Source organism: Chlorocebus sabaeus, chromosome 27 (assembly GCF_047675955.1).
Source record: "Chlorocebus sabaeus isolate Y175 chromosome 27, mChlSab1.0.hap1, whole genome shotgun sequence".
NCBI classification, from domain to species: domain Eukaryota; kingdom Metazoa; phylum Chordata; class Mammalia; order Primates; family Cercopithecidae; genus Chlorocebus; species Chlorocebus sabaeus.
Window position 1 is genome coordinate 13,412,968 of NC_132930.1, and position 26,768 is coordinate 13,439,735.

The 26,768-nt window shown below is 39.0% G+C and overlaps 1 protein-coding gene across 1 annotated transcript in view; it reads right to left on the reverse strand.

Annotated features, from left to right (window-relative positions):
- The window catches only part of NWD2 (NACHT and WD repeat domain containing 2), a 214,143-nt gene that overhangs the window by 90,890 nt on the left and 96,485 nt on the right, over positions 1–26,768 (reverse strand). The window contains exon 3 of the mRNA XM_008017665.3: positions 9,864–9,980. Coding sequence (XP_008015856.2) covers positions 9,864–9,980 — 117 coding nt within the window. The remainder of the gene's footprint in view (positions 1–9,863; positions 9,981–26,768) is intronic.

Below are 26,768 nucleotides of genomic sequence, written 5' to 3' on the forward strand. Positions count from 1 at the left end.
AGCAGACAGGCACACCAGGAGATCATATCCCACACCTGGCCGGGAGTGTCCCACACCCACGGAGCCTCCCTCATTGCTAGCACAGCAGTCTGTGATCTACCGGCAAGGCAGCAGCGAGGCTGGGGGAGGGGCGCCTGCCATTGCTGAGGCTTAAGTAGGTAAACAAAGCTGCTGGGAAGCTCGAACTGGGTGGAGCTCACAGCAGCTCAAGGAAACCTGCCTGTCTCTGTAGACTCCACCTCTGGGGACAGGGCACAGTAAATAATAACAAACGCAGCAGCTCTGCAGACACAAACGACTCTGTCTGACAGCTTTGAAGAGAGCAGTGGATCTCCCAACACGGAGGTTGAGATCTGAGAAGGGACAGACTCCCTGCTCAAGTGGGTCCTTGACCCCTGAGTAGCCTAACTGGGAGACATCCCCCACTAGGGGCAGTCTGACACCCCACACCTCACAGGGTGGAGTACACCCCTGAGAGGAAGATTCCAAAGCAAGAATCAGACAGGTACACTCGCTGTTCAGAAATATTCTATCTTCTGCAGCCTCTGCTGCTGATACCCAGGCAAACAGGGTCTGGAGTGGACCTCAAGCAATCTCCTACAGCTACAACCTACAGCTGAGGATCCTGACTGTTAGAAGGAAAGCTATCAAACAGGAAGGACACCTACACCAAAACCCCATCAGTACATCACCATCATCAAAGACCAGAGGCAGATAAAACCACAAAGATGGGGAAAAAGCAGGGCAGAAAAGCTGGAAATTCAAAAAATAAGAGCGCATCTCCCCCGGCAAAGGAGCGCAGCTCATCGCCAGCAACGGATCAAAGCTGGACGGAGAATGACTTCGACGAGATGAGAGAAGAAGGCTTCAGTCCATCAAATTTCTCAGAGCTAAAGGAGGAATTACGTACCCAGCGCAAAGAAACTAAAAATCTTGAAAAAAAAGTGGAAGAATTGATGGCTAGAGTAATTAATGCAGAGAAGCTCACAAACGAAATGAAAGAGACGAAAACCATGGCACGAGAAATACGTGACAAATGCACAAGCTTCAGTAACCGTCTCGATCAACTGGAAGAAAGAATGTCAGCGATGGAGGATCAAATGAATGAAATGAAGCGAGAAGAGAAACCAAAAGAAAAAAGAAGAAAAAGAAATGAACAAAGCCTGCAAGAAGTATGGGATTATGTAAAAAGACCAAATCTACGTCTGATTGGGGTGCCTGAAAGTGATGGGGAAAATGGAACCAAGTTGGAAAACACTCTTCAGGATATCATCCAGGAGAACTTCCCCAACCTAGTAGGGCAGGCCAACATTCAAATCCAGGAAATACAGAGAACGCCACAAAGATACTCCTCGAGAAGAGCAACTCCAAGACACATAATTGCCAGATTCACCAAAGTTGAAATGAAGGAAAAAATCTTAAGGGCAGCCAGAGAGAAAGGTCGGGTTACCCACAAAGGGAAGCCCATCAGACTAACAGCAGATCTCTCGGCAGAAACTAACAGCAGATCTCTCGGCAGAAACTCTTCAAGCCAGAAGAGAGTGGGGGCCAATATTCAACATTCTTAAAGAAAAGAATTTTAAACCCAGAATTTTATATCCAGCCAAACTAAGTTTCATAAGTGAAGGAGAAATAAAATCCTTTACAGATAAGCAAATGCTTAGAGATTTTGTCACCACTAGGCCTGCCTTACAAGAGACCCTGAAGGAAGCACTAAACATGGAAAGGAACAACCGGTACCAGCCATTGCAAAAACATGCCAAAATGTAAAGACCATCAAGGCTAGGAAGAAACTGCATCAACTAACGAGCAAAATAACCAGTTAATATCATAATGGCAGGATCAAGTTCACACATAACAATCTTAACCTTAAATGTAAATGGACTAAATGCTCCAATTAAAAGACACAGACTGGCAAACTGGATAAAGAGTCAAGACCCATCAGTCTCCTGTATTCAGGAGACCCATCTCACACGCAGAGACATACATAGGCTCAAAATAAAGGGATGGAGGAAGATTTACCAAGCAAATGGAGAACACAAAAAAGCGGGGGTTGCAATACTAGTCTCTGATAAAACAGACTTTAAACCATCAAAGATCAAAAGAGACAAAGAAGGCCATTACATAATGGTAAAGGGATCAATTCAACAGGAAGAGCTAACTATCCTAAATATATATGCACCCAATACAGGAGCACCCAGATTCATAAAGCAAGTCCTTAGAGACTTACAAAGAGACTTAGACTCCCATACAATAATAATGGGAGACTTCAACACTCCACTGTCAACATTAGACAGATCAACGAGACAGAAAGTTAACAAGGATATCCAGGAATTGAACTCATCTCTGCAGCAAGCAGACCTAATAGACAACTATAGAACTCTCCACCCCAAATCAACAGAATATACATTCTTCTCAGCACCACATCGTACTTACTCCAAAATTGACCACGTAATTGGAAGTAAAGCACTCCTCAGCAAATGTACAAGAACAGAAATTATAACAAACTGTCTCTCAGACCACAGTGCAATCAAATTAGAACTCAGGACTAAGAAACTCAATCAAAACCGCTCAACTACATGGAAACTGAACAACCTGCTCCTGAATGACTACTGGGTACATAACGAAATGAAGGCAGAAATAAAGATGTTCTTTGAAACCAATGAGAACAAAGATACAACATACCAGAATCTCTGGGACACATTTAAAGCAGTGTGTAGAGGGAAATTTATAGCACTAAATGCCCACAAGAGAAAGCAGGAAAGATCTAAAATTGACACTCTAACATCGCAATTAAAAGAACTAGAGAAGCAAGAGCAAACACATTCGAAAGCTAGCAGAAGGCAAGAAATAACTAAGATCAGAGGAGAACTGAAGGAGATAGAGACACAAAAAACCCTCCAAAAAATCAATGAATCCAGGAGTTGGTTTTTTGAAAAGATCAACAAAATTGACAGACCACTAGCAAGACTAATAAAGAAGAAAAGAGAGAAGAATCAAATCGACGCAATTAAAAATGATAAAGGGGATATCACCACCGACCCCACAGAAATACAAACTACCATCAGAGAATACTATAAACACCTCTACGCAAATAAACTGGAAAATCTAGAAGAAATGGATAATTTCCTGGACACTTACACTCTTCCAAGACTAAACCAGGAAGAAGTTGAATCCCTGAATAGACCAATAGTAGGCTCTGAAATTGAGGCAATAATTAATAGCCTACCAACCAAAAAAAGTCCAGGACCAGATGGATTCACAGCTGAATTCTACCAGAGGTACAAGGAGGAGCTGGTACCATTCCTTCTGAAACTATTCCAATCAATAGAAAAAGAGGGAATCCTCCCTAACTCATTTTATGAGGCCAACATCATCCTGATACCAAAGCCTGGCAGAGACACAACAAAAAAAGAGAATTTTAGACCAATATCCCTGATGAACATCGATGCAAAAATCCTCAATAAAATACTGGCAAACCGGATTCAGCAGCACATCAAAAAGCTTATCCACCATGATCAAGTGGGCTTCATCCCTGGGATGCAAGGCTGGTTCAACATTCGCAAATCAATAAACATAATCCAGCATATAAACAGAACCAAAGACAAGAACCACATCATTATCTCAATAGATGCAGAAAAGGCTTTTGACAAAATTCAACAGCCCTTCATGCTAAAAACGCTCAATAAATTCGGTATTGACGGAACGTACCTCAAAATAATAAGAGCTATTTATGACAAACCCACAGCCAATATCATACTGAATGGGCAAAAACTGGAAAAATTCCCTTTGAAAACTGGCACAAGACAGGGATGCCCTCTCTCACCACTCCTATTCAACATAGTGTTGGAAGTTCTGGCTAGGGCAATCAGGCAAGAGAAAGAAATCAAGGGGATTCAGTTAGGAAAAGAAGAAGTCAAATTGTCCCTGTTTGCAGACGACATGATTGTATATTTAGAAAACCCCATTGTCTCAGCCCAAAATCTCCTTAAGCTGATCAGCAACTTCAGCAAAGTCTCAGGATACAAAATTAATGTGCAAAAATCACAAGCATTCTTATACACCAGTGACAGTCAAACAGAGAGCCAAATCAAGAATGAACTTCCATTCACAATTGCTTCAAAGAGAATAAAATACCTAGGAATCCAACTTACAAGGGATGTAAAGGACCTCTTCAAGGAGAACTACAAACCACTGCTCAGTGAAATCAAAGAGGACACAAACAAATGGAAGAACATACCATGCTCATGGATAGGAAGAATCAATATCGTGAAAATGGCCATACTGCCCAAGGTAATTTATAGATTCAATGCCATCCCCATCAAGCTACCAATGAGCTTCTTCACAGAATTGGAAAAAACTGCTTTAAAGTTCATATGGAACCAAAAAAGAGCCCGCATCTCCAAGACAATCCTAAGTCAAAAGAACAAAGCTGGAGGCATCACGCTACCTGACTTCAAACTATACTACAAGGCTACAGTAACCAAAACAGCATGGTACTGGTACCAAAACAGAGATATAGACCAATGGAACAGAACAGAGTCCTCAGAAATAATACCACACATCTACAGCCATCTGATCTTTGACAAACCTGAGAGAAACAAGAAATGGGGAAAGGATTCCCTATTTAATAAATGGTGCTGGGAAAACTGGCTAGCCGTAAGTAGAAAGCTGAAACTGGATCCTTTCCTTACTCCTTATACGAAAATCAATTCAAGATGGATTAGAGACTTAAATGTTAGACCTAATACCATAAAAATCCTAGAGGAAAACCTAGGTAGTACCATTCAGGACATAGGCATGGGCAAAGACTTCATGTCTAAAACACCAAAAGCAACGGCAGCAAAAGCCAAAATTGACAAATGGGATCTCATCAAACTAAAGAGCTTCTGCACAGCAAAAGAAACTACCATCAGAGTGAGCAGGCAACCTACAGAATGGGAGAAAATTTTTGCAATCTACTCATCTGACAAAGGGCTAATATCCAGAACCTACAAAGAACTCAAACAAATTTACAAGAAAAAAACAAACAACCCCATCCAAAAGTGGGCAAAGGATATGAACAGACATTTCTCAAAAGAAGACATTCATACAGCCAACAGACACATGAAAAAATGCTCATCATCACTGGCCATCAGAGAAATGCAAATCAAAACCACAATGAGATACCATCTCACACCAGTTAGAATGGCGATCATTCAAAAGTCAGGAAACAACAGGTGCTGGAGAGGATGTGGAGAAATAGGAACACTTTTACACTGTTGGTGGGATTGTAAACTAGTTCAACCATTATGGAAAACAGTATGGCGATTCCTCAAGGATCTAGAACTAGATGTACCATATGACCCAGCCATCCCATTACTGGGTATGTACCCAAAGGATTATAAATTATGCTGCTATAAGGACACATGCACACGTATGTTTATTGCAGCACTATTCACAATAGCAAAGACTTGGAATCAACCCAAATGTCCATCAGTGACAGATTGGATTAAGAAAATGTGGCACATATACACCATGGAATACTATGCAGCCATAAAAAAGGATGAGTTTGTGTCCTTTGTAGGGACATGGATGCAGCTGGAAACCATCATTCTTAGCAAACTATCACAAGAACAGAAAACCAAACACCGCATGTTCTCACTCGTAGGTGGGAACTGAACAATGAGATCACTTGGACTCGGGAAGGGGAACATCACACACCGGGGCCTATCATGGGGAGGGGGGAGGGGGGAGGGATTGCATTGGGAGTTATACCTGATGTAAATGACGAGTTGATGGGTGCAGCACACCAACATGGCACAAGTATACATATGTAGCAAACCTGCACGTTGTGCACATGTACCCTACAACTTGAAGTTTAATAATAATAAATAAATTAAAAAAAAAAAAGAAAAATAAAATAAATATGTACCATATGTATTTTACAACTGTTACATTTTATTAATATACACATAAGAATGAATTAAAATCCTTTAACATTTGATTGTCTGAATGAAGCCTTAATACTTTTTTCATTATTATTGGCGTTTTCAAAGGGAAAAATTATAATAGCACATAAATGCCTAATATACATGAAAACTTTTTATTCTCATTTGAAAATAACTTAAGTCACAGTTTAAGTTATTTGGTCTAAAATTACTGGTTGTTAGCCTTTTTTGGGTTTACGAAGAATTCATACATATATCATCACATTTGGTCCCCACAACAACCCTTTGAAATTGATTCAAAATTTGCTTTTAGTTTATTATTATTTTCCCATATTTATAGATGTGATCATTAAAGCACAATTAAGTTAGTGACTTCTCCCCTGAGAACCAGGGCTCTTACTTGACTGTAAAATGAAAATTCTGGGCTCTTCCCACTGTACTTGCCTCTCTCTACACATGTATTCAAATGTTGTTCTTCTTGGTAAGATGACGTATGCTTTACAATATGTCTCCCAAGCTAGTCCTTTGAGAGCAGGACCAGACACATTCCAGGCCCCCTCACTCTAGCACCCTCACCTCTTTGTGGTCAAAAACATGTGTGTAAAACAGCTGTCCAGAATCACAGCACAGTTTGCATGTCAGCGGAACCTCAGCCATTATCTAAATGACAACTTTTAGTTGATGAAGTCGAAAAAGGCCAAGCACGAACAATACTGAAGACCAAGTTCCCTTTGGACCTCAATTCCCTAAGTGTTTAAAAGGAAAGCTTCATCCTGTCCTTAATTTATTTGGATCTTACATAAAGGCTAAAGTTTGTGAAGCCTTTGAAGATACAAAAACATTTTTTTTTTTCCATTCGGTAGTGGTGAATTTCCTTGCCAAAGACTTCAGCGTTAGGGGAAGTATTATGCTAAGCTCTGCATCCCACAGGGGTCATCATGACTTCCAAAAATATCCACAAGGGAGCACTAGGTGAGGAAACTGGAGCTAAAAAGTAACACACACACACGCCAGTTGTTACCATAGTTACAACAGGAAAGGCCATAAAAGGTGTACTTTTATTTTGTTTCTATAAGCAGTGAGATATAAGCCTTGTGTGATTCAGGATCACTGGGGTGAATAATCCTAGCTCTATCTGTAGGGTTTTGTCACAGTTTCCCTGAGTTTAAACATGTAACAGGGCAGCAGAAGGAGGGATAAATGATTTGTGTATGCTCAATAAAGATGTTGCTACCGTTCTATCAGCTAACCTTTGCTCTCTTAACCTGCATAAACTTGCAGTCTTTATTTATTCTCCTACCAGCAAATTACTGGAATTCAGAGTCATGTCTAATTTTAGTTAGCTTAGGGATGGCACTCGATAGGGTTATAAAAGGGGGAGAACATCTCTCTCATTCCTGAATTTCCGAGCCTGGATTATGGTAAAGCTGTGGAGATCACAGTAATTGAGATTTCCCAGGACACTCCCATAGTGGGTTATGCTTCCCAAATCTGACTTTCTAAGCATAACGGAATCTGGCCTAACCTGTCTTCCAATATTTGAGTCTGTTCTATAGCACCCCTGTCAGAGTGGTTTGTGTTCTTCACTTTGATAAAAACTTTTTTCGTGATGCGTCACTACAGTTTGAGCCAGGTGATTTCATCTTTAGACAGCTGTGATAGATAATAATGATACAATAAGAAACAATCAAGACTTTTTAACGGGTTACTATGTGTGAAATACTATAAAAGTGCCTGTAATTTCATTTGATTCTCAGAATGACCCAATGAGGTAGATAAGTATTATTATCACTTCCATTTTACAGACAAAAAACTAAGGCTTAGCATAGTGAAGCAACTCCTGCAGTGCCGCACAGCTATGAAATGTCAGGTCAGAACCCAGGGAAACTGGATCCAAAAACCTGAGAGAGAGCTATATCCTTTAACTTCTTCACCCAAAGCTGAAATCTGCTTCCTTGTTCTATCCTCCGATGACCCATGGAAAAAAAATCTCTTCCACTACTTGCTCTTCAGATACTTAACCCAACTTTCAGGCCTTTTTTTTTTGCATTCTTTTCAGGCCACAGGACACTGTTTTCAGGTGTTCATTCCCCAAATCCCCTAAATCATTTGGCTTATTGTAGTAGCTGTCTAAAGGTCTGGCTGCTCTGTCCCCTCTTCCTCACCCAGCCGCCAAGGCCATGCTGAAAATACAAGTCCAATCACCTCATTCCTCTGCTCAGAACACTTCTGCAGTTTTTCCTGTCACTCAAGGTAAAACCTTAAGTCAACTTGAAGATTATATAGAATTGTCTACTGAAATTACCTTTCCAAAATCGATGGTTCCCAATTATGCTGAGCCATAACAATAGTTTTCTTACTCTTAAAAATAAAAGATGACAAGGCCCCATGATATGTCCCCCACATCCCATGCCCTCCTCCCTATTCAGACTTGTTCCAGGCACAGAGGCCTGCTTGCTGTTCCCTGAACATGCCAGCCCCTCTTCCTGGAATTCCTGACTTGGAATATCCACACCTGGTTCTTTCCTGCCCCTCTTTCCATCTCCCCTTCAGAGTCACCTGATCAGTGAGGCCTTCTCTGACTGCTTTATCTTAAGTAGTAAATCTCTCCCCTTGCTGGTATTCTCTCTTTTCTTTCATTTCTCTATTTTTCTCCATAGCACTTATCACCATCTGACTTACTGTTTATCTTACTTATTTGGTTTTTGCCTGCCCTCTCCCCCTTCCACCCACATTAGAATGTAAGCTCCAGGAAAGCAAAACATTTTATCTTCTTAGTTCAGTTCTAAGGTTGAATCATAAGGAACTGGCCCACAAAATAACAATTTTGTTTGAGTCAACCTATCATACCCCCAGCACTTAAGAGCAGCCCTTGGCAGACAGTAGCACTCAAGTAGTTAGTGAGTAAACAACTTACCTATATATGGAATACTACAAACATTATACGATACAGCCTTTATACACTTTACTAGCCTGGGTAAGAAATTTACCATCAGCTGGTCAGATTTGTGATACCATCTCTGTAGGTCTTCCTGATCCTATGTGGAGCCAAATATAGATGGATATGCAAATAAATATTAAGAACACTTTTGCTGATATATTGAACCTAGTTTTTAACAGTACGATGTGATATTTTTTTCACAGCACTCACTAGTAATTTTAACACTCATCTGTCAGTCTTAGAGCAACCTATGTTCAAAAGGGCAACTTCCCTTATCGATTGGTAGGATCTGCTTGGATTCAAGGTTAAGTCTTTCTTAAGCTAAATTAAGGCAGTGATTTTGCACAATCACCTGCCATAGTATGGCCTGTTTATCTTACTACCACTGTGCTTACATAGAGGAGTGAGTGTTCTTGAGAAAATAATGATGAATTAATAATAATGTTCCACTTGAAATCTCTCTGTTGATCTTTAGCTTATAATGAAGATGTAGCTGAAAATTATTGTAGAAACAAACTTTTTCACAGGGCACCATTTGCTACTGGTAGATGAGACACAGTATATTTGATTCACTTTAACAATGTTTCAGTCATTTTGTTAAAAACTGCCAGAAATTCTAGTGTTAAGAAATAGAAGCACTATGATGGAATAGATTGTAGAATAAGATAAGAAAACCTAGGATAAAGATTGTAGGTCTGAAAGAGTAATCCTTATTGTTGATCACAAGGTGTTGTAGAAATCGTTGTCAAACCCAAGTCATCCCTTTGATTACCATTTCAAGTTATTCACCGTTAATTTGCAGCACTTCTTACGAAAAGTTGAAGCTTTTTGTTCTCACACACTGAGAGCCAGGAGACAGCTTAAAATGTTTAAACAGACATAAAAAAGCCTTTTCCCCCTTCATTTAAAAAGCCCCTTATGAATCACCAATCAGCAATAATTCTCACATTCATCTCAAAGTTAATATAAAGCATTAGTTTTTTTATACCCACAACAAAACATGGACCTGCAGAAGTTTTCAAGCAATCCTCCAGCAGCTTCATGCGGGTCTTCTGGAGCTCTGGGCTGTCCCAGTCATCTTCCTCCACTCCCCAGTACAGATCTATGACCTGGGGACAAATGGATGAAGAGCATTAATTTACCTGTGGGCTTTGTTCTTATTTACAATGTCAAGCTAATGTGACTTTTAACTTTTCTCTTTGCAGCACGTTTTCTCTTACAGAGGGGAGGTGATTTTTAAGATCCATTTAAAGAGATTTTTCATTCCATGATGGGTTGGGAATGAACCTTATAATTTCTTATTTTGTTTCTGATTACAATGCTGACATGGGCCCAGAGAAAATGAAATGCTAACTGTTGAAGGTTTTGGAGCATGGGCTTTTGTTGTCTTGAAATGGAAACAGAATTTTAAGGTTTGAAGCAGCTGGGATGAGGTTACCATAGTACTTGAGACAATTAAATCACTATACGTATATAATGTTACCATAAGTATTAATACGAGAAAGGAAAACCATAACAAATATTACTATATACTGATTGTAAGTCAAACACCTACATTTCTTAAAAAAAAAAAGCCCTGTCATTATCATGCTTTATCATATGAGGAGAGATATTTTGCTTATGTCTGTTTTATCTGTAAGTAGTTCGGCTTTCATCAACATATATCTGAAAAACATGTACTGGCAAAAATGAAAGGTATGCCTTACACAGAAGCGAGGATAATAGGATCCTCTATCTCCCTACTTCAAAGACTATTAAGGAAGATTCTGGCAGTCTATAACAAACTTTTACAAGTTTGCTCTTTGAAAAGTGCTATGGAGAGCATCCTGGGTTTCATTACCTTCACTCAACTGCTATCTGCATAAAGTAAATGTTACCAGTTGTAGCTTTGAAAATTTCTTCTTTTCCTTTCCTTGCTTCCCACAAGTGGAAACAATGACCCTCCCTACTCTTTTCCTCCTGCTTGCACGGCATTTGGTGAGATGGAAGCTCAGAGTATGGGTCCTCCCTTGTGGCCCCAGCAGATCTTGGGGACTCTGTGTGCTTCCCATTTCTTGGCTATGGGCCCTCACAGATCTGGCTTGTTCCAGGTCTTTGTCTAAGTGCATTTGAGTGTTTAAGAAGGCTGATAACACGGCGAAACCCCGTCTCTACTAAAAACACAAAAAACTAGCCGGGCGAAGTGGCGGGCGCCTGTAGTCCCCGCTACTCGGGAGGCTGAGGCAGGAGAATGGCGTAAACCCGGGAGGCGGAGCTTGCAGTGAGCTGAGATCCGGCCACTGCACTCCAGCCCGGGCGACAGAGCAAGACTCCGTCTCAAAAAAAAAAAAAAAAAAAAAAAAAAAAAAAAAAGAAGGCTGATAGATAAATGGCAGCTCTTTAAAAAATATTCTCATGGCCCATTCCATGGGTTTCATAATATAGGAAAATATCAGCATTTTGATTTTGGGGGCTCTATGCTTTAATCTATCTTACAAAGTTTAATTACACAATACAAAGAAAGGGGACATCAAAGAAGGTAACTTCATTACCCAATTTGAGAGCCTCTAGCTGGGGCTACTTAAAAAGTAAAAATAAATGGGTAAAAATTAAAGAATTCAGTTCCTCAAGTGCTCAGTAGCCCCATACTGGTTCTCATGTTGGACAGAGGAGATACAGAGTATTTCACATCACAGTAAGTTCCACTGGACAGAGCTGTAAATTACTGAGCTTCAGAAGGGCACAGAAATCATCTAGTAATAAAAGAATAAACAGGGATACAAAATAGTCTAATTTGTTAAATAATGGACAGCCCATAATTTGCAAAGGGTCATGTTTCCAGAAAATGAAAAAATAAAGAAAATATTTATGGCTTATCTGTTGTTAATCTTTCTGGGTGTTTTCTGTGCCACAGAGTACCTTTTGGTAAATTAATGTCCTGCCACACTAGGATTTGTTTCTAATGTTTCAGAATACAAAAGATGAACTTTTCCACCTCACCATCCTTGGGAAGGATATCCCAGAGCTGCTGCAAATGCTGAGAAAGTGTCTCCCTCAGTGGAAGCAGAATCCCTTTCACATGCTAATCTGGTCTCCTGTCATGAGAAGGACAGTAAGAGCCTTGGTTGAACAATGGGTTAAGAAAAGCTGGTAAGTAGACTGCCTCTCTAGGCAGGGTTTCTCTGAAAGAAAGGCAGCAGCCCCACTCAGGGACTTGTAGATAAAACTCCCAACTCCCTGGGACAGAGTGCCTGGGGAAAGGGGCGGCAGTGGGCACAGCTTCAGCAGAGTTAAATGTTCCTGCCTATCAGCTCTGAAGAGAGCAGCAGATCTCCCAGCACAGAGCTCAAGCTCTGCTAAGGGACAGGCTGCCTCCTCAGGTCAGTCCCTGACTCCCATGCCTCCTGACTGGGAGACACCTCCCAGTAGGGGTCGACAGACATCTCATACAGGAAAGCTCCAGCTTTCATCTGGTTGGTGCCTCTCTGTGAAGAAGCTTCCAGAGGAAGGAACAGGCAGCAATCTTTGCTGTTCTGCAGCCTCTGTTGGTGACACCCAGGCAAAAAGCATTTGGAGTGGACCTCCAGCAAACTCCAGGAGACCTGCAGCAGACGGGCCTGAGTGTTGGAAGGAAAACTAACAAATAGAAAGGAATAGCATCAACATCAACAAAAAGGACGTCCACACACCCCATCCTAAAGTCGCCAGCATCAAAGACTAAAGGTAGATAAATCCATGAAGATGAGGAACAAACCAGCGCAAAAAGCCTGAAAATTCCAAAAACCGGAATGCCTCTTCTCCAAAGGATCACAACTCTTTGCCAGCAAGGGAACAAAACTGGATGGAGAATGAGTTTGATGAATTGACAGAAGTAGGCTTCAGAAGATGGGTAGTAACAAACTCCACCAAGCTAAAGGAGCATGTTCCAACCCAATGCAAAAAAGCTAAGAACCTTGATAAAAAGTTACAGGAACTGCTAACTAGAATAACCAGTTTAGAGAAGAACATAAATGATCTGACAGAACTGAAAAACACAGCATGAGAACTTCGTGAAGCATACACAAGTATCAATAGCTGAATCAATCAAGCAGGAGAAAGGATATCAGAGATTGAAGATCAACTGAATGAAATAAAGCATGAAGACAAGATTAGAAAAAAAAGAATGAAAAGAAATGAACAAAGCCTCCAAGAAATATGGGACTATGTGAAAAGACCAAACCTAAGTTTGATTGGTGTATCTGAAAAGTGACGGGGAGAGTGCAACCAAGTTGGAAAACACTCTTCAGGATATTATCCAGGAGAACTTCCCCAACTGGTAAGACAGGCCAATATTCAAATTCAGGAAATACAGAGAACACCACACAGAAACTCCTTGAGAAGAGAAACCCAAAGACACATTATCATCAGATTCACCAAGGTTGAAATGAAGGAAAAAATGTTAGGGTGCAGCCAGACAGAAAGGGGGGGAAAGGGAAGCCCATTAAAATAACAGCAGATGTCTCTGTAGAAACCCTACAAGCCAGAAGAGAGTGGGGGCCAATATTCAACATTCTTAAAGAAAAGAATTTCCAACCCAGAATTTCATATCCAGCCAAACTAAGCTTCACAAGCAAAGCAGAAATAAAATCCTTTATGGACAAGCAAATGCTGAGAGATTTTGTCACCACCTGGCCTGCCTTACAAGAGCCCCTGAAGGAAGCACTAAATATGGAAAGGAAAAACCAGTACCAGCCACTGCAAAAACATACCAAATTGTAAAGATGATCGACACTATGAAGAAACTGTATCTATCAACTAATGGGCAAAATAACCAGCTAGCATCATAATGATAGGATGAAATTCACATATAACAATATTAACCTTAAATATAAATGGGCTAAATGTCCCAATTAAAAGACACAGGTTGGCAAATTGAATAAAGTGTCAAGACCCATCAGTGTGCTGTATTCAGGAGACCCATTCATGTGAAAGGACACACATAGGCTCAAAATAAAGGGACGGAGGAATATTTACCAAGCAAATGGAAAGAAAAAAATAAAAGCAATCCTAGTCTCTGATAAAACAGACTTTAAACCAACAAAGATCAAAATAGACAAGGGCATTACATAATGGTAAAGGGATCAATGCAACAAGAGCTAACTATCCTAAATATGTATGCACCCAATACAGGAGCACCCAGATTCATAAAGCAAGTTCTTAGAGGCCTACAAAGAGACTTAGACTCCCACATAATAATAGTAGGAGTCTTTAACATCCCTCTGTCAATATTAGACAGATGAACAAGACAGAAAATTAACAAGGATATTCAGGACTTGAACTCAGCTCTGGACCAGGGGACTTAATAGACATCTACAAAACTCTCCACCCCAAATCAACAGAATATACATTCTTCTCAGCACCTCATCGCCCTTATTCTAAAATTGACCACATAATTGGAAGTGAAACATTCCTCAGAAAATGCAAAACAATGAAGTTGTAACAGTCTCTCAGACCACAGTGCAATCAAATTAGAACTTCGGATTACAAAACTCACTCAAAACCACACAACTACATGGAAACTGAACAAACTACTCCTGAATGACTACTAGGTAAATAATGAAATGAAGGCAGAAATAAAGATGTTCCGTGAAACCAACGAGAACGAAGACACAATGTACCAGAATCTCTGGGACACAGCTAAAGCAGTGTTTAGAGGGAAACTTATAGCACTAAAATGTACACAGGAAAAAGCAGGAAAGATATAAAATTGACACCCTAACATCACAGGTAAAAGAACTAAAGAAGGAAGAGCAAACAAATTCTAAAGCTAGCAGAAGACAAGAAATAACTAAGATCAGAGCAGAACTGGAGGAGATAGAGACACAAAAAACTCTTAAAAAAATCAATGAATCCAGGAGTTGTTTTTTGGAAAAGATGAACAAAATCGATAGACTGCTAGCCAGATTAATAGAAAAGAGAGAAAAATCAAACAGACACAATAAAAAATGATAAAGGGGATATCACCGATCCCACAGAAATACAAACTACCATCAGAGAATACTATAAACACTTCTACGCAAATAAACTAGAAAATCTAGAAGAAATGGATAAATTCCTAAACACATACAGCCTCCCAAGTGTAAACCAGGAAGAAGTTGAATCCCTCAATAGACCAATAACAGTTCTGAAATTGAGGCAGTAATTAATAGCCTACGAGCCAAAAAAAAAAAAAAAAAAAAAAGTCCAGGACCAGATGGATTCACAGCTGGATTCTACTAGAGGTACATAGGGGACCCAGTACTATTCCTTCTGAAACTATTCCAAACAACAGAAAAAGAGGGACTCCTCCCTAACTTATTTTATAAGGCCAGCATCATCCTGATACCAAAACCTGGCAGAGTCACAACAAAAAAGAAAATTTCATGCCAATATCACTGATAAACATCAATGCAAACATCATCAATAAAATACTAGCAAACCGAATCCAGCAGCACATCAAAAAGCTTATCCACCACCATCAAGTTGGCTTCATCCCTGGGATGCAAGGCTGGTTCAACATATGCAAATCAATGTAATCTATCACATAAACAGAACCAATGTTGAAACCCATATGATTATCTCAATACATGCAGAAAAGGCCTTTGATAAAATTCAACACCCCTTTATGCTAAAAACACACAATAAACTAGGCATTGATTGAATCTCTCTCAAAATAATAAGAGCTATTTATGACAAACCCACAGCCAACATCACACTGAATGGGCAGAAACTGGAAACATTCCCTTCGAAAACTGGCACAAGACAAGGATGCTCGCTCTCATCACTTCTGTTCAACATAGCATTGGAAGTTCTGGCCAGGGCAATCAGGCAAGAGAAAGAAATAAAGGGTATTCAAATAGGAAGAGAAGAGGTCCAATTGTCTCTGTTTGCAGAAGACATGATTGTATATTTAGAAAACTCCATTGTCTCAGCCCCAAAACTCCTCAAGCTGATAAGCAACTTCAGCAAAGCCTCAGGATACAAAATCAATGTGCAAAAATCACAAGCATTCCTATACACCAATAATAAAGAAACAGAAAGCCAAATCATGAGTGAACTCTCATTCACAGTAGCTACTAAGAGAATAAATACCTAAAAATGCAACTTACAAGGGATGTGAAGGACCTCTTCAAGGAGAACTACAAACCACTGCTCAAGGAAATAAGAGAGAACACAAACAAATGGAAAACATCCCATGCTCATGGATAGGAAGAATCAATATTGTGAAAAAAGGCATACTGTCCCAAGTAATTTATAGATTCAATGCTATCCCCTTCAAGCTATCATTGACTTTCTTCACATATTTAGAAAAAACTACTTTAAATTTCATATGCAACCAAAAAAGAGCCCATATAGCCAAGACAATCCTAAGCAAAAAGAACAAAGCTGGAGGCATTGTGCTACCTGACTTCAAACTATACTACAAGGCTACAGTAACCAAAACAGCATGGTACTGGTACCAAAACAGATATACAGACCAATGGAACAGAAAAGAGGCCTCAGAAATAATGCCACACATCTAAAACCATCTGATCTTTGACAAACATGACAAAAATAAACAATGGGGAAAGGATTCCCTATTTCATAAATGGTGTTGGGAAAATTGGCTTGCCATATGCAGAAAACTGAAACTGGATCCCTTCCTTATACCTTATACAAAAATTAACTCAAGATGTATTAAAGACTTAAATGTAAGACCTAAAACCATAAGAACTCTAGAATAAAACCTAGCCAATATCATTCAGGTCATAGGCATGGGCAAAGACTTCATGACTAAAACACCAAAAGCAATGGCAACAAAAGCCAAAATTGACAAATGGGATCTAATTAAACTGAAGAGCTTCTTCACAGCAAAAGAAACTATCATCAGAGTGAACAGGCAACCTACAGAATAGGAGAAACTTTTTGCAATCTATCCATCTGACAAAGGGCTAATATTGAGCATCTATAAGAAACTTAAACAAATTTACAAGAAAAAAACAAACAACCCAATCAAAAAGTGGGCAAAGGATATGAACAGACAGTTTTCAAAAGAAGACATTTATGTAGCCAACAAACCTGAAAAAAAAGCTCATCATCACTGGTCACTAGAGAAATGCAAATCAAAACCACAGTGAGATGCCATCTCATGCCAGTTAGAATGGTGATCATTAAAAAGTCAGGAAACAACAGATGCTGGAGAGGATGTGGAGAAATCGGAATGCTTTTACGCTGTTGGTGGGAGTGTAAATTAGCTCAATCATTGTCGAAGACAGTGTGGCGATTCATCGAGGATCTAGAACCAGAAATACTGTTTGACCCAGCAATCTCATTACTGGGTATATACCCAAAGATTATAAATCATTCTACTGTAAAAACACATGCATACATATGTTTATTGTGGTAGTATTCACAATAGCGAACACTGGAACCAACCCAAATGCCCATCAATGATAGACTGGATAAAGAAAATGTGACACATACACACCATGGAATATTATGCAGCCATAAAAAAGGATGAGTTCCTGTCCTTTGCAGCGACATGGATGAAGCTGGAAACCATCATTCTCAGCAAACTTACACAGGAACAGAAAACCAAACATGATATATTCTCACTCATAAGCGGGAGTTGAACAATGAGAACACATGCACACAGGGAGGGGAACATCACACACAGGGGCCTGTTGGGGGATGGGGTACTAGGGGAGAGGTAGCATTAGGAGAAATACCTAATGTAGATGACGGGTTGATGGGTGCAGCAAACCACCATGGCATATGTATACCTATGCAACAAAATTGCATGTTCTGCACTTGTATGTCAGAACTTAAAGTACATATATATAGAATTAACCACAGCAAAGTACCTTAAAATTCAACAGCAACAGCAACAAAAAAAAAAAAAAAAAAGAAAGAAAGAAAAAAGAAAAAGAAAAGCTGGCAAGTGTAAGAAGGGATGGCTTCACTGGTTGGTCTCACAGCCTGGAATTCACTTGGCTTTACCCATGGGTGTGGTCACCATGTCAAGGTCAGTCCCCAGGGGTGCTAGGACCTCATGTCTTCTCTACCAGTTTTTTGATCCATGCCTCTGGGACAGAAGGAGAGCAAGAATCAGGGCAGGTTCTTCTCTGCGATGTTTGTAGGGCTTATCCATGGAGGAGGTGATTTATGTGGGAAAACTAAATGGCTAAGGCCATTAGTATGTTAACGAACTTGTTAAATATTGAATGTTAATGAACTTGTTAACAGTTGAATATTAAAGACCTAGGCTTGTTTAGAGTTAGCCAACTGGAATCCAACTTACTCTTATTTTTTGGTTCTCTTCGGACTGGGTTGAGACCAGAGCACCACACAGTTTCTTAGTTTCAGATCCTTATGGGACTGCCACTAGGGATCATACTCCATTTTTGTATGATTTTAAAAAGCACTTCTTCCTCTAGTCACTTTACTTCTAGCTACCAGAAAATTGTTATAACATACTGAAATCATTATAGTGAAATCATAATTGTTATAACATACTGAAATCATTAAATCATTATAAGACCATCTACCAATAACTCATCAAAATAAATATACAAATCCACTGCAATGTGTATGGCACCCTTTAGTTGTGCCATGCACAACCCAGGAACTATACACATAATCTTGTCTCGATTCTTTTGGCTGACACTGTTTGGATGCGGTTGAGGAAGGTTTTATTTAGAGCAAATAAAAAATGGTAAATATGAAGGTTAATATAAGAAAAGCTATAAATATATACTTGCTCTTCTCTGATCTTCTTTAAATGTCATACAATTATATAAAGTAATAATTATAACAGTATGCCATTGAATTTGTAACATACCTAGCTGTAACAGGGATAACAATAATAGCACAAAAGGGAGGAAAAGGAAATACAGCAATATAGAACTAATCTTTCTACAGTTCACTAGAATTAAATTGGTTTAAATTGTAAACAGATCAGATGGTTGTAGATGTATGGCATTATTAAATTAAATTGGTATAAATTGTATAATTTTGATATATTAAATTGGTATAAATTGCATAATTTAATTGGTATAAATTAAATTGGTATAAATTGTAAACAGATCAGATGGTTGTAGATGTGTGGAGACTTAAATATCCTACATTCAATAAAGGGATGAACACCTAGTAAAAAGAAATAAAATTAGAAGACTTAACAATACTATAAACAAACTAGAACATATGTCTATGAAATAATCTACCCAGAAACAGCAGAATTTATTTTTCTCAAGCACATACAGAACGTTCTCCAGGATAGAATACATATTAGTTCATAAACAAGCCTCAATAAATCTAAATAAATTTATATCATACAAAGTATGTTCTCTGAATATGGTAGAATAAAATTATAAAGCAATCATAAAAAAATTTAGGAAATTTACAAATTTGTGGAAACTAATATACTCCTAAATAGTCAATGAGAAAGAAGTCACAAGGGAAATAAAAAGGATCCTTTGAGATGAATGAAAATAAAGGTACAACATACTAAAACTTATGGGATGCAGCTAAAATAGTACTGAGAGGAAAATTTATAGCTATAAACTATAAATGAACTAATCAATGAATTGGGTAAGATTGTAGGATGCAAAATCAATAAACAAAAATATATTTCTATACACTAGCAATGAAAAAAATCTATGATGAAATAACAATTCAATTTAAAACAGCATCAGAAAGAAATAATTCAATTTAAAGGAGCACCAGAAAGAAACAATTCCACTTATAAGATCACTAAGAAAACTTAGGAATAAATTTAACAAAAGAAATGCAAGATTTATACTTTGAAAACTACAAAAAAATTGTTGAAAGAAATTAAAGAAGATGTAAATAAATGAAAGATCTATGTTCATAGATTGGGAGACTTAATGTTGTTAGGATGGCAATACTCTCCAAATTAATCTGCAGATTCAATCCAATCACCAAAACAATCTCACAAAAGAAGAATAAAGTTGAAAAACTTACACTGCTAGATTTCAAACTTACTACAAAACTACAATAATTAAGACAGTATAGTGCTGGCATAAGGATAGACATAGCAATCAATGGAATAAAATAGAGAATCCAGAAATAAATCTTCACAAATAAGGTCAACTGATTTTCAACAAGGGTACTAAAACAATTCAATGTCATATCCATAAGCTTTTCAACAAATGGCGTTGGGGCAACTGGATATTCACATGCAAAAGAATGAAGCTTAGCCCCTACTTCATACCACGTAAAATTAGTTAACAGAGATCATAGGCATAAATTTAAGAGTCAAAACTACAAAATTCCTAAGGAAAAACACAGGAGTAGTGTTTTTTTGTTTTTTTGTTTTTTTTTTTTTTTTTTTTTTTTTGAGACAGTCTCCCTCTGTCGCCCAGGCTGGAGTGCAGTGGCATGATTTCAGCTCATTGTAACCTCTGCCTCCCAGGTTCAAGTGATTCTCCCTGCCTCAGCCTCCCAAGTAGCTAGGATTACAGGTGCCCACCACCACGCCTGGCTAATTTTTGTATTTTTAGTAGAGATGGGATTTTGCCATGTTAACCATGCTGGTCTCAAACTCCTAACCTCAGGTGATCCACTTGCCTTGGCCTCCCAAAGTGCTGGGATTACAGGCAGGAGCCACTGAACCTGGCCAGGAGTAAATCTTTGTGAGCTTGGATTCAACAATAGTTTATTAGATATGACACTAAAAATACAAGCAACCAAATAAAAAATAAACTGAACCTAACTCAAAAATTTTTTTTAAATTATGATTTAAATGACACTATCAAGAAGGTGAAAGTAGTAAACACAAAATGAAAGAAAACATTTGCAGATCATATTTGTATGGATTTTTTTGTCTAGAATATATAAAGAACTCCTACAACTCAGTAATGAAAGGACAAATAACTCGCTTAAAAATGGGCAAACGGGGGGGGGCGGAGCAAGATGGCCGAATAGGAACAGCTCCAGTCTCCAACTCCCAGCGCGAGCGACACAGAAGACCGGCGATTTCTGCATTTTCAACTGAGCCTCTGCTGCTGATACCCAGGCAAACAGGGTCTGGAGTGGACCTCAAGCAATCTCCTACAGCTACAACCTACAGCTGAGGATCCTGACTGTTAGAAGGAAAGCTATCAAACAGGAAGGACACCTACACCAAAACCCCATCAGTACATCACCATCATCAAAGACCAGAGGCAGATAAAACCACAAAGATGGGGAAAAAGCAGGGCAGAAAAGCTGGAAATTCAAAAAATAAGAGCGCATCTCCCCCGGCAAAGGAGCGCAGCTCATCGCCAGCAACGGATCAAAGCTGGACGGAGAATGACTTCGACGAGATGAGAGAAGAAGGCTTCAGTCCATCAAATTTCTCAGAGCTAAAGGAGGAATTACGTACCCAGCGCAAAGAAACTAAAAATCTTGAAAAAAAAGTGGAAGAATTGATGGCTAGAGTAATTAATGCAGAGAAGCTCACAAACGAAATGAAAGAGACGAAAACCATGGCACGAGAAATACGTGACAAATGCACAAGCTTCAGTAACCGTCTCGATCAACTGGAAGAAAGAATGTCAGCGATGGAGGATCAAATGAATGAAATGAAGCGAGAAGAGAAACCAAAAGAAAAAAGAAGAAAAAGAAATGAACAAAGCCTGCAAGAAGTATGGGATTATGTAAAAAGACCAAATCTACGTCTGATTGGGGTGCCTGAAAGTGAGGGGGAAAATGGAACCAAGTTGGAAAACACTCTTCAGGATATCATCCAGGAGAACTTCCCCAACCTACTAGGGCAGGCCAACATTCAGATCCAGGAAATACAGAGAACGCCACAAAGATACTCCTCGAGAAGAGCAACTCCAAGACACATAATTGCCAGATTCACCAAAGTTGAAATGAAGGAAAAAATCTTAAGGGCAGCCAGAGAGAAAGGTCGGGTTACCCACAAAGGGAAGCCCATCAGACTAACAGCAGATCTCTCGGCAGAAACTCTTCAAGCCAGAGAGTGGGGGCCAATATTCAACATTCTTAAAGAAAAGAATTTTAAACCCAGAATTTTATATCCAGCCAAACTAAGTTTCATAAGTGAAGGAGAAATAAAATCCTTTACAGATAAGCAAATGCTTAGAGATTTTGTCACCACTAGGCCTGCCTTACAAGAGACCCTGAAGGAAGCACTAAACATGGAAAGGAACAACCGGTACCAGCCATTGCAAAAACATGCCAAAATGTAAAGACCATCAAGGCTAGGAAGAAACTGCATCAACTAACGAGCAAAATAACCAGTTAATATCATAATGGCAGGATCAAGTTCACACATAACAATCTTAACCTTAAATGTAAATGGACTAAATGCTCCAATTAAAAGACACAGACTGGCAAACTGGATAAAGAGTCAGGACCCATCGGTCTGCTGTATTCAGGAGACCCATCTCACACGCAGAGACATACATAGGCTCAAAATAAAGGGATGGAGGAAGATTTACCAAGCAAATGGAGAACACAAAAAAGCGGGGGTTGCAATACTAGTCTCTGATAAAACAGACTTTAAACCATCAAAGATCAAAAGAGACAAAGAAGGCCATTACATAATGGTAAAGGGATCAATTCAACAGGAAGAGCTAACTATCCTAAATATATATGCACCCAATACAGGAGCACCCAGATTCATAAAGCAAGTCCTTAGAGACTTACAAAGAGACTTAGACTCCCATACAATAATAATGGGAGACTTCAACACTCCACTGTCAACATTAGACAGATCAACGAGACAGAAAGTTAACAAGGATATCCAGGAATTGAACTCATCTCTGCAGCAAGCAGACCTAATAGACATCTATAGAACTCTCCACCCCAAATCAACAGAATATACATTCTTCTCAGCACCACATCGTACTTACTCCAAAATTGACCACGTAATCGGAAGTAAAGCACTCCTCAGCAAATGTACAAGAACAGAAATTATAACAAACTGTCTCTCAGACCACAGTGCAATCAAACTAGAACTCAGGACTAAGAAACTCAATCAAAACCGCTCAACTACATGGAAACTGAACAACCTGCTCCTGAATGACTACTGGGTACATAACGAAATGAAGGCAGAAATAAAGATGTTCTTTGAAACCAATGAGAACAAAGATACAACATACCAGAATCTCTGGGACACATTTAAAGCAGTGTGTAGAGGGAAATTTATAGCACTAAATGCCCACAAGAGAAAGCAGGAAAGATCTAAAATTGACACTCTAACATCGCAATTAAAAGAACTAGAGAAGCAAGAGCAAACACATTCGAAAGCTAGCAGAAGGCAAGAAATAACTAAGATCAGAGGAGAACTGAAGGAGATAGAGACACAAAAAACCCTCCAAAAAATCAATGAATCCAGGAGTTGGTTTTTTGAAAAGATCAACAAAATTGACAGACCACTAGCAAGACTAATAAAGAAGAAAAGAGAGAAGAATCAAATCGACGCAATTAAAAATGATAAAGGGGATATCACCACCGACCCCACAGAAATACAAACTACCATCAGAGAATACTATAAACACCTCTACGCAAATAAACTGGAAAATCTAGAAGAAATGGATAATTTCCTGGACACTTACACTCTTCCAAGACTAAACCAGGAAGAAGTTGAATCCCTGAATAGACCAATAGTAGGCTCTGAAATTGAGGCAATAATTAATAGCCTACCAACCAAAAAAAGTCCAGGACCAGATGGATTCACAGCTGAATTCTACCAGAGGTACAAGGAGGAGCTGGTACCATTCCTTCTGAAACTATTCCAATCAATAGAAAAAGAGGGAATCCTCCCTAACTCATTTTATGAGGCCAACATCATCCTGATACCAAAGCCTGGCAGAGACACAACAAAAAAAGAGAATTTTAGACCAATATCCCTGATGAACATCGATGCAAAAATCCTCAATAAAATACTGGCAAACCGGATTCAGCAGCACATCAAAAAGCTTATCCACCATGATCAAGTGGGCTTCATCCCTGGGATGCAAGGCTGGTTCAACATTCGCAAATCAATAAACATAATCCAGCATATAAACAGAACCAAAGACAAGAACCACATCATTATCTCAATAGATGCAGAAAAGGCTTTTGACAAAAGTCAACAGCCCTTCATGCTAAAAACGCTCAATAAATTCGGTATTGATGGAACGTACCTCAAAATCATAAGAGCTATTTATGACAAACCCACAGCCAATATCATACTGAATGGGCAAAAACTGGAAATATTCCCTTTGAAAACTGGCACAAGACAGGGATGCCCTCTCTCACCACTCCTATTCAACATAGTGTTGGAAGTTCTGGCTAGGGCAATCAGGCAAGAGAAAGAAATCAAGGGGATTCAGTTAGGAAAAGAAGAAGTCAAATTGTCCCTGTTTGCAGACGACATGATTGTATATTTAGAAAACCCCATTGTCTCAGCCCAAAATCTCCTTAAGCTGATCAGCAACTTCAGCAAAATCTCAGGATACAAAATTAATGTGCAAAAATCACAAGCATTCTTATACACCAGTGACAGTCAAACAGAGAGCCAAATCAGGAATGAACTTCCATTCACAATTGCTTCAAAGACAATAAAATACCTAGGAATCCAACTTACAAGGGATGTAAAGGACCTCTTCAAGGAGAACTACAAACCACTGCTCAGTGAAATCAAAGAGGACACAAACAAATGGAAGAACATACCATGCTCATGGATAGGAAGAATCAATATCGTGAAAATGGCCATACTGCCCAAGGTAATTTATAGATTCAATGCCATCCCCATCAAGCTACCAATGAGCTTCTTCACAGAATTGGAAAAAACAGCTTTAAAGTTCATATGGAACCAAAAAAGAGCCCGCATCTCCAAGACAATCCTAAGTCAAAAGAACAAAGTTGGAGGCATCACGCTACCTGACTTCAAACTATACTACAAGGCTACAGTAACCAAAACAGCATGGTACTGGTACCAAAACAGAGATATAGACCAATGGAACAGAACAGAGTCCTCAGAAATAATACCACACATCTACAGCCATCTGATCTTTGACAAACCTGAGAGAAACAAGAAATGGGGAAAGGATTCCCTATTTAATAAATGGTGCTGGGAAAACTGGCTAGCCATAAGTAGAAAGCTGAAACTGGATCCTTTCCTTACTCCTTATACGAAAATTAATTCAAGATGGATTAGAGACTTAAATGTTAGACCTAATACCATAAAAATCCTAGAGGAAAACCTAGGTAGTACCATTCAGGACATAGGCATGGGCAAAGACTTCATGTCTAAAACACCAAAAGCAACGGCAGCAAAAGCCAAAATTGACAAATGGGATCTCATCAAACTAAAGAGCTTCTGCACAGCAAAAGAAACTACCATCAGAGTGAGCAGGCAACCTACAGAATGGGAGAAAATTTTTGCAATCTACTCATCTGACAAAGGGCTAATATCCAGAACCTACAAAGAACTCAAACAAATTTACAAGAAAAAAACAAACAACCCCATCAAAAGTGGGCAAAGGATATGAACAGACATTTCTCAAAAGAAGACATTCATACAGCCAACAGACACATGAAAAAATGCTCATCATCACTGGCCATCAGAGAAATGCAAATCAAAACCACAATGAGATACCATCTCACACCAGTTAGAATGGCGATCATTCAAAAGTCAGGAAACAACAGGTGCTGGAGAGGATGTGGAGAAATAGGAACACTTTTACACTGTTGGTGGGATTGTAAACTAGTTCAACCATTATGGAAAACAGTATGGCGATTCCTCAAGGATCTAGAACTAGATGTACCATATGACCCAGCCATCCCATTACTGGGTATATACCCAAAGGATTATAAATTATGCTGCTATAAAGACACATGCACACGTATGTTTATTGCAGCACTATTCACAATAGCAAAGACTTGGAATCAACCCAAATGTCCATCATTGACAGATTGGATTAAGAAAATGTGGCACATATACACCATGGAATACTATGCAGCCATAAAAAAGGATGAGTTTGTGTCCTTTGTAGGGACATGGATGCAGCTGGAATCCATCATTCTTAGCAAACTATCACAAGAACAGAAAACCAAACACCGCATGTTCTCACTCGTAGGTGGGAACTGAACAATGAGATCACTTGGACTCGGGAAGGGGAACATCACACACCGGGGCCTATCATGGGGAGGGGGGAGGGGGGAGGGATTGCATTGGGAGTTATACCTGATGTAAATGACGAGTTGATGGGTGCAGCACACCAACATGGCACAAGTATACATATGTAGCAAACCTGCACGTTGTGCACATGTACCCTACAACTTGAAGTTTAATAATAATAAATAAATTTAAAAAAAAAAAATGGGCAAACGATCTGAGTAGACATTTCTCCACAGAATATATACAAATTTCCAACATAAAAAGATGCTTAATATTATTAGTTATCAGGAAGCACAAATCAAAACTACAATAACACTTCACAAAGTGGCTATAATAAAAAAGACTGACAATAACAAGTGTTGGCAAGAATGTGGAGACATTGGAACCCTCATACATTGCTGATGGGAATACAAAATGGCTCAGCCACTTTGGAAACAGTCTGGCAGTTTCACAAACGGTTAAACAGAGAGTGACCACATGACCTGATAATTCTACTACTAGGCATATACTCAAGAGAAATGAAAACATATGTCTACATAAAAACTTGTACACAAATGTTCATAGCAGCATTATTCATAACAGCCCAAATAGAGAAATAATGCAAATGTCCATCAAGTGAACAGATAAATAAATATGACATAATCCATACAATGGAATACTATTGAGGAATAATTAAGTAATGCAACGAAATACATTGCATGCTACCACATGGATGAACCTTGAAAGCATTAAGTAAAAGAATCCAGTCACAAAAGACCACATATTGCATGATTCCATTTATATG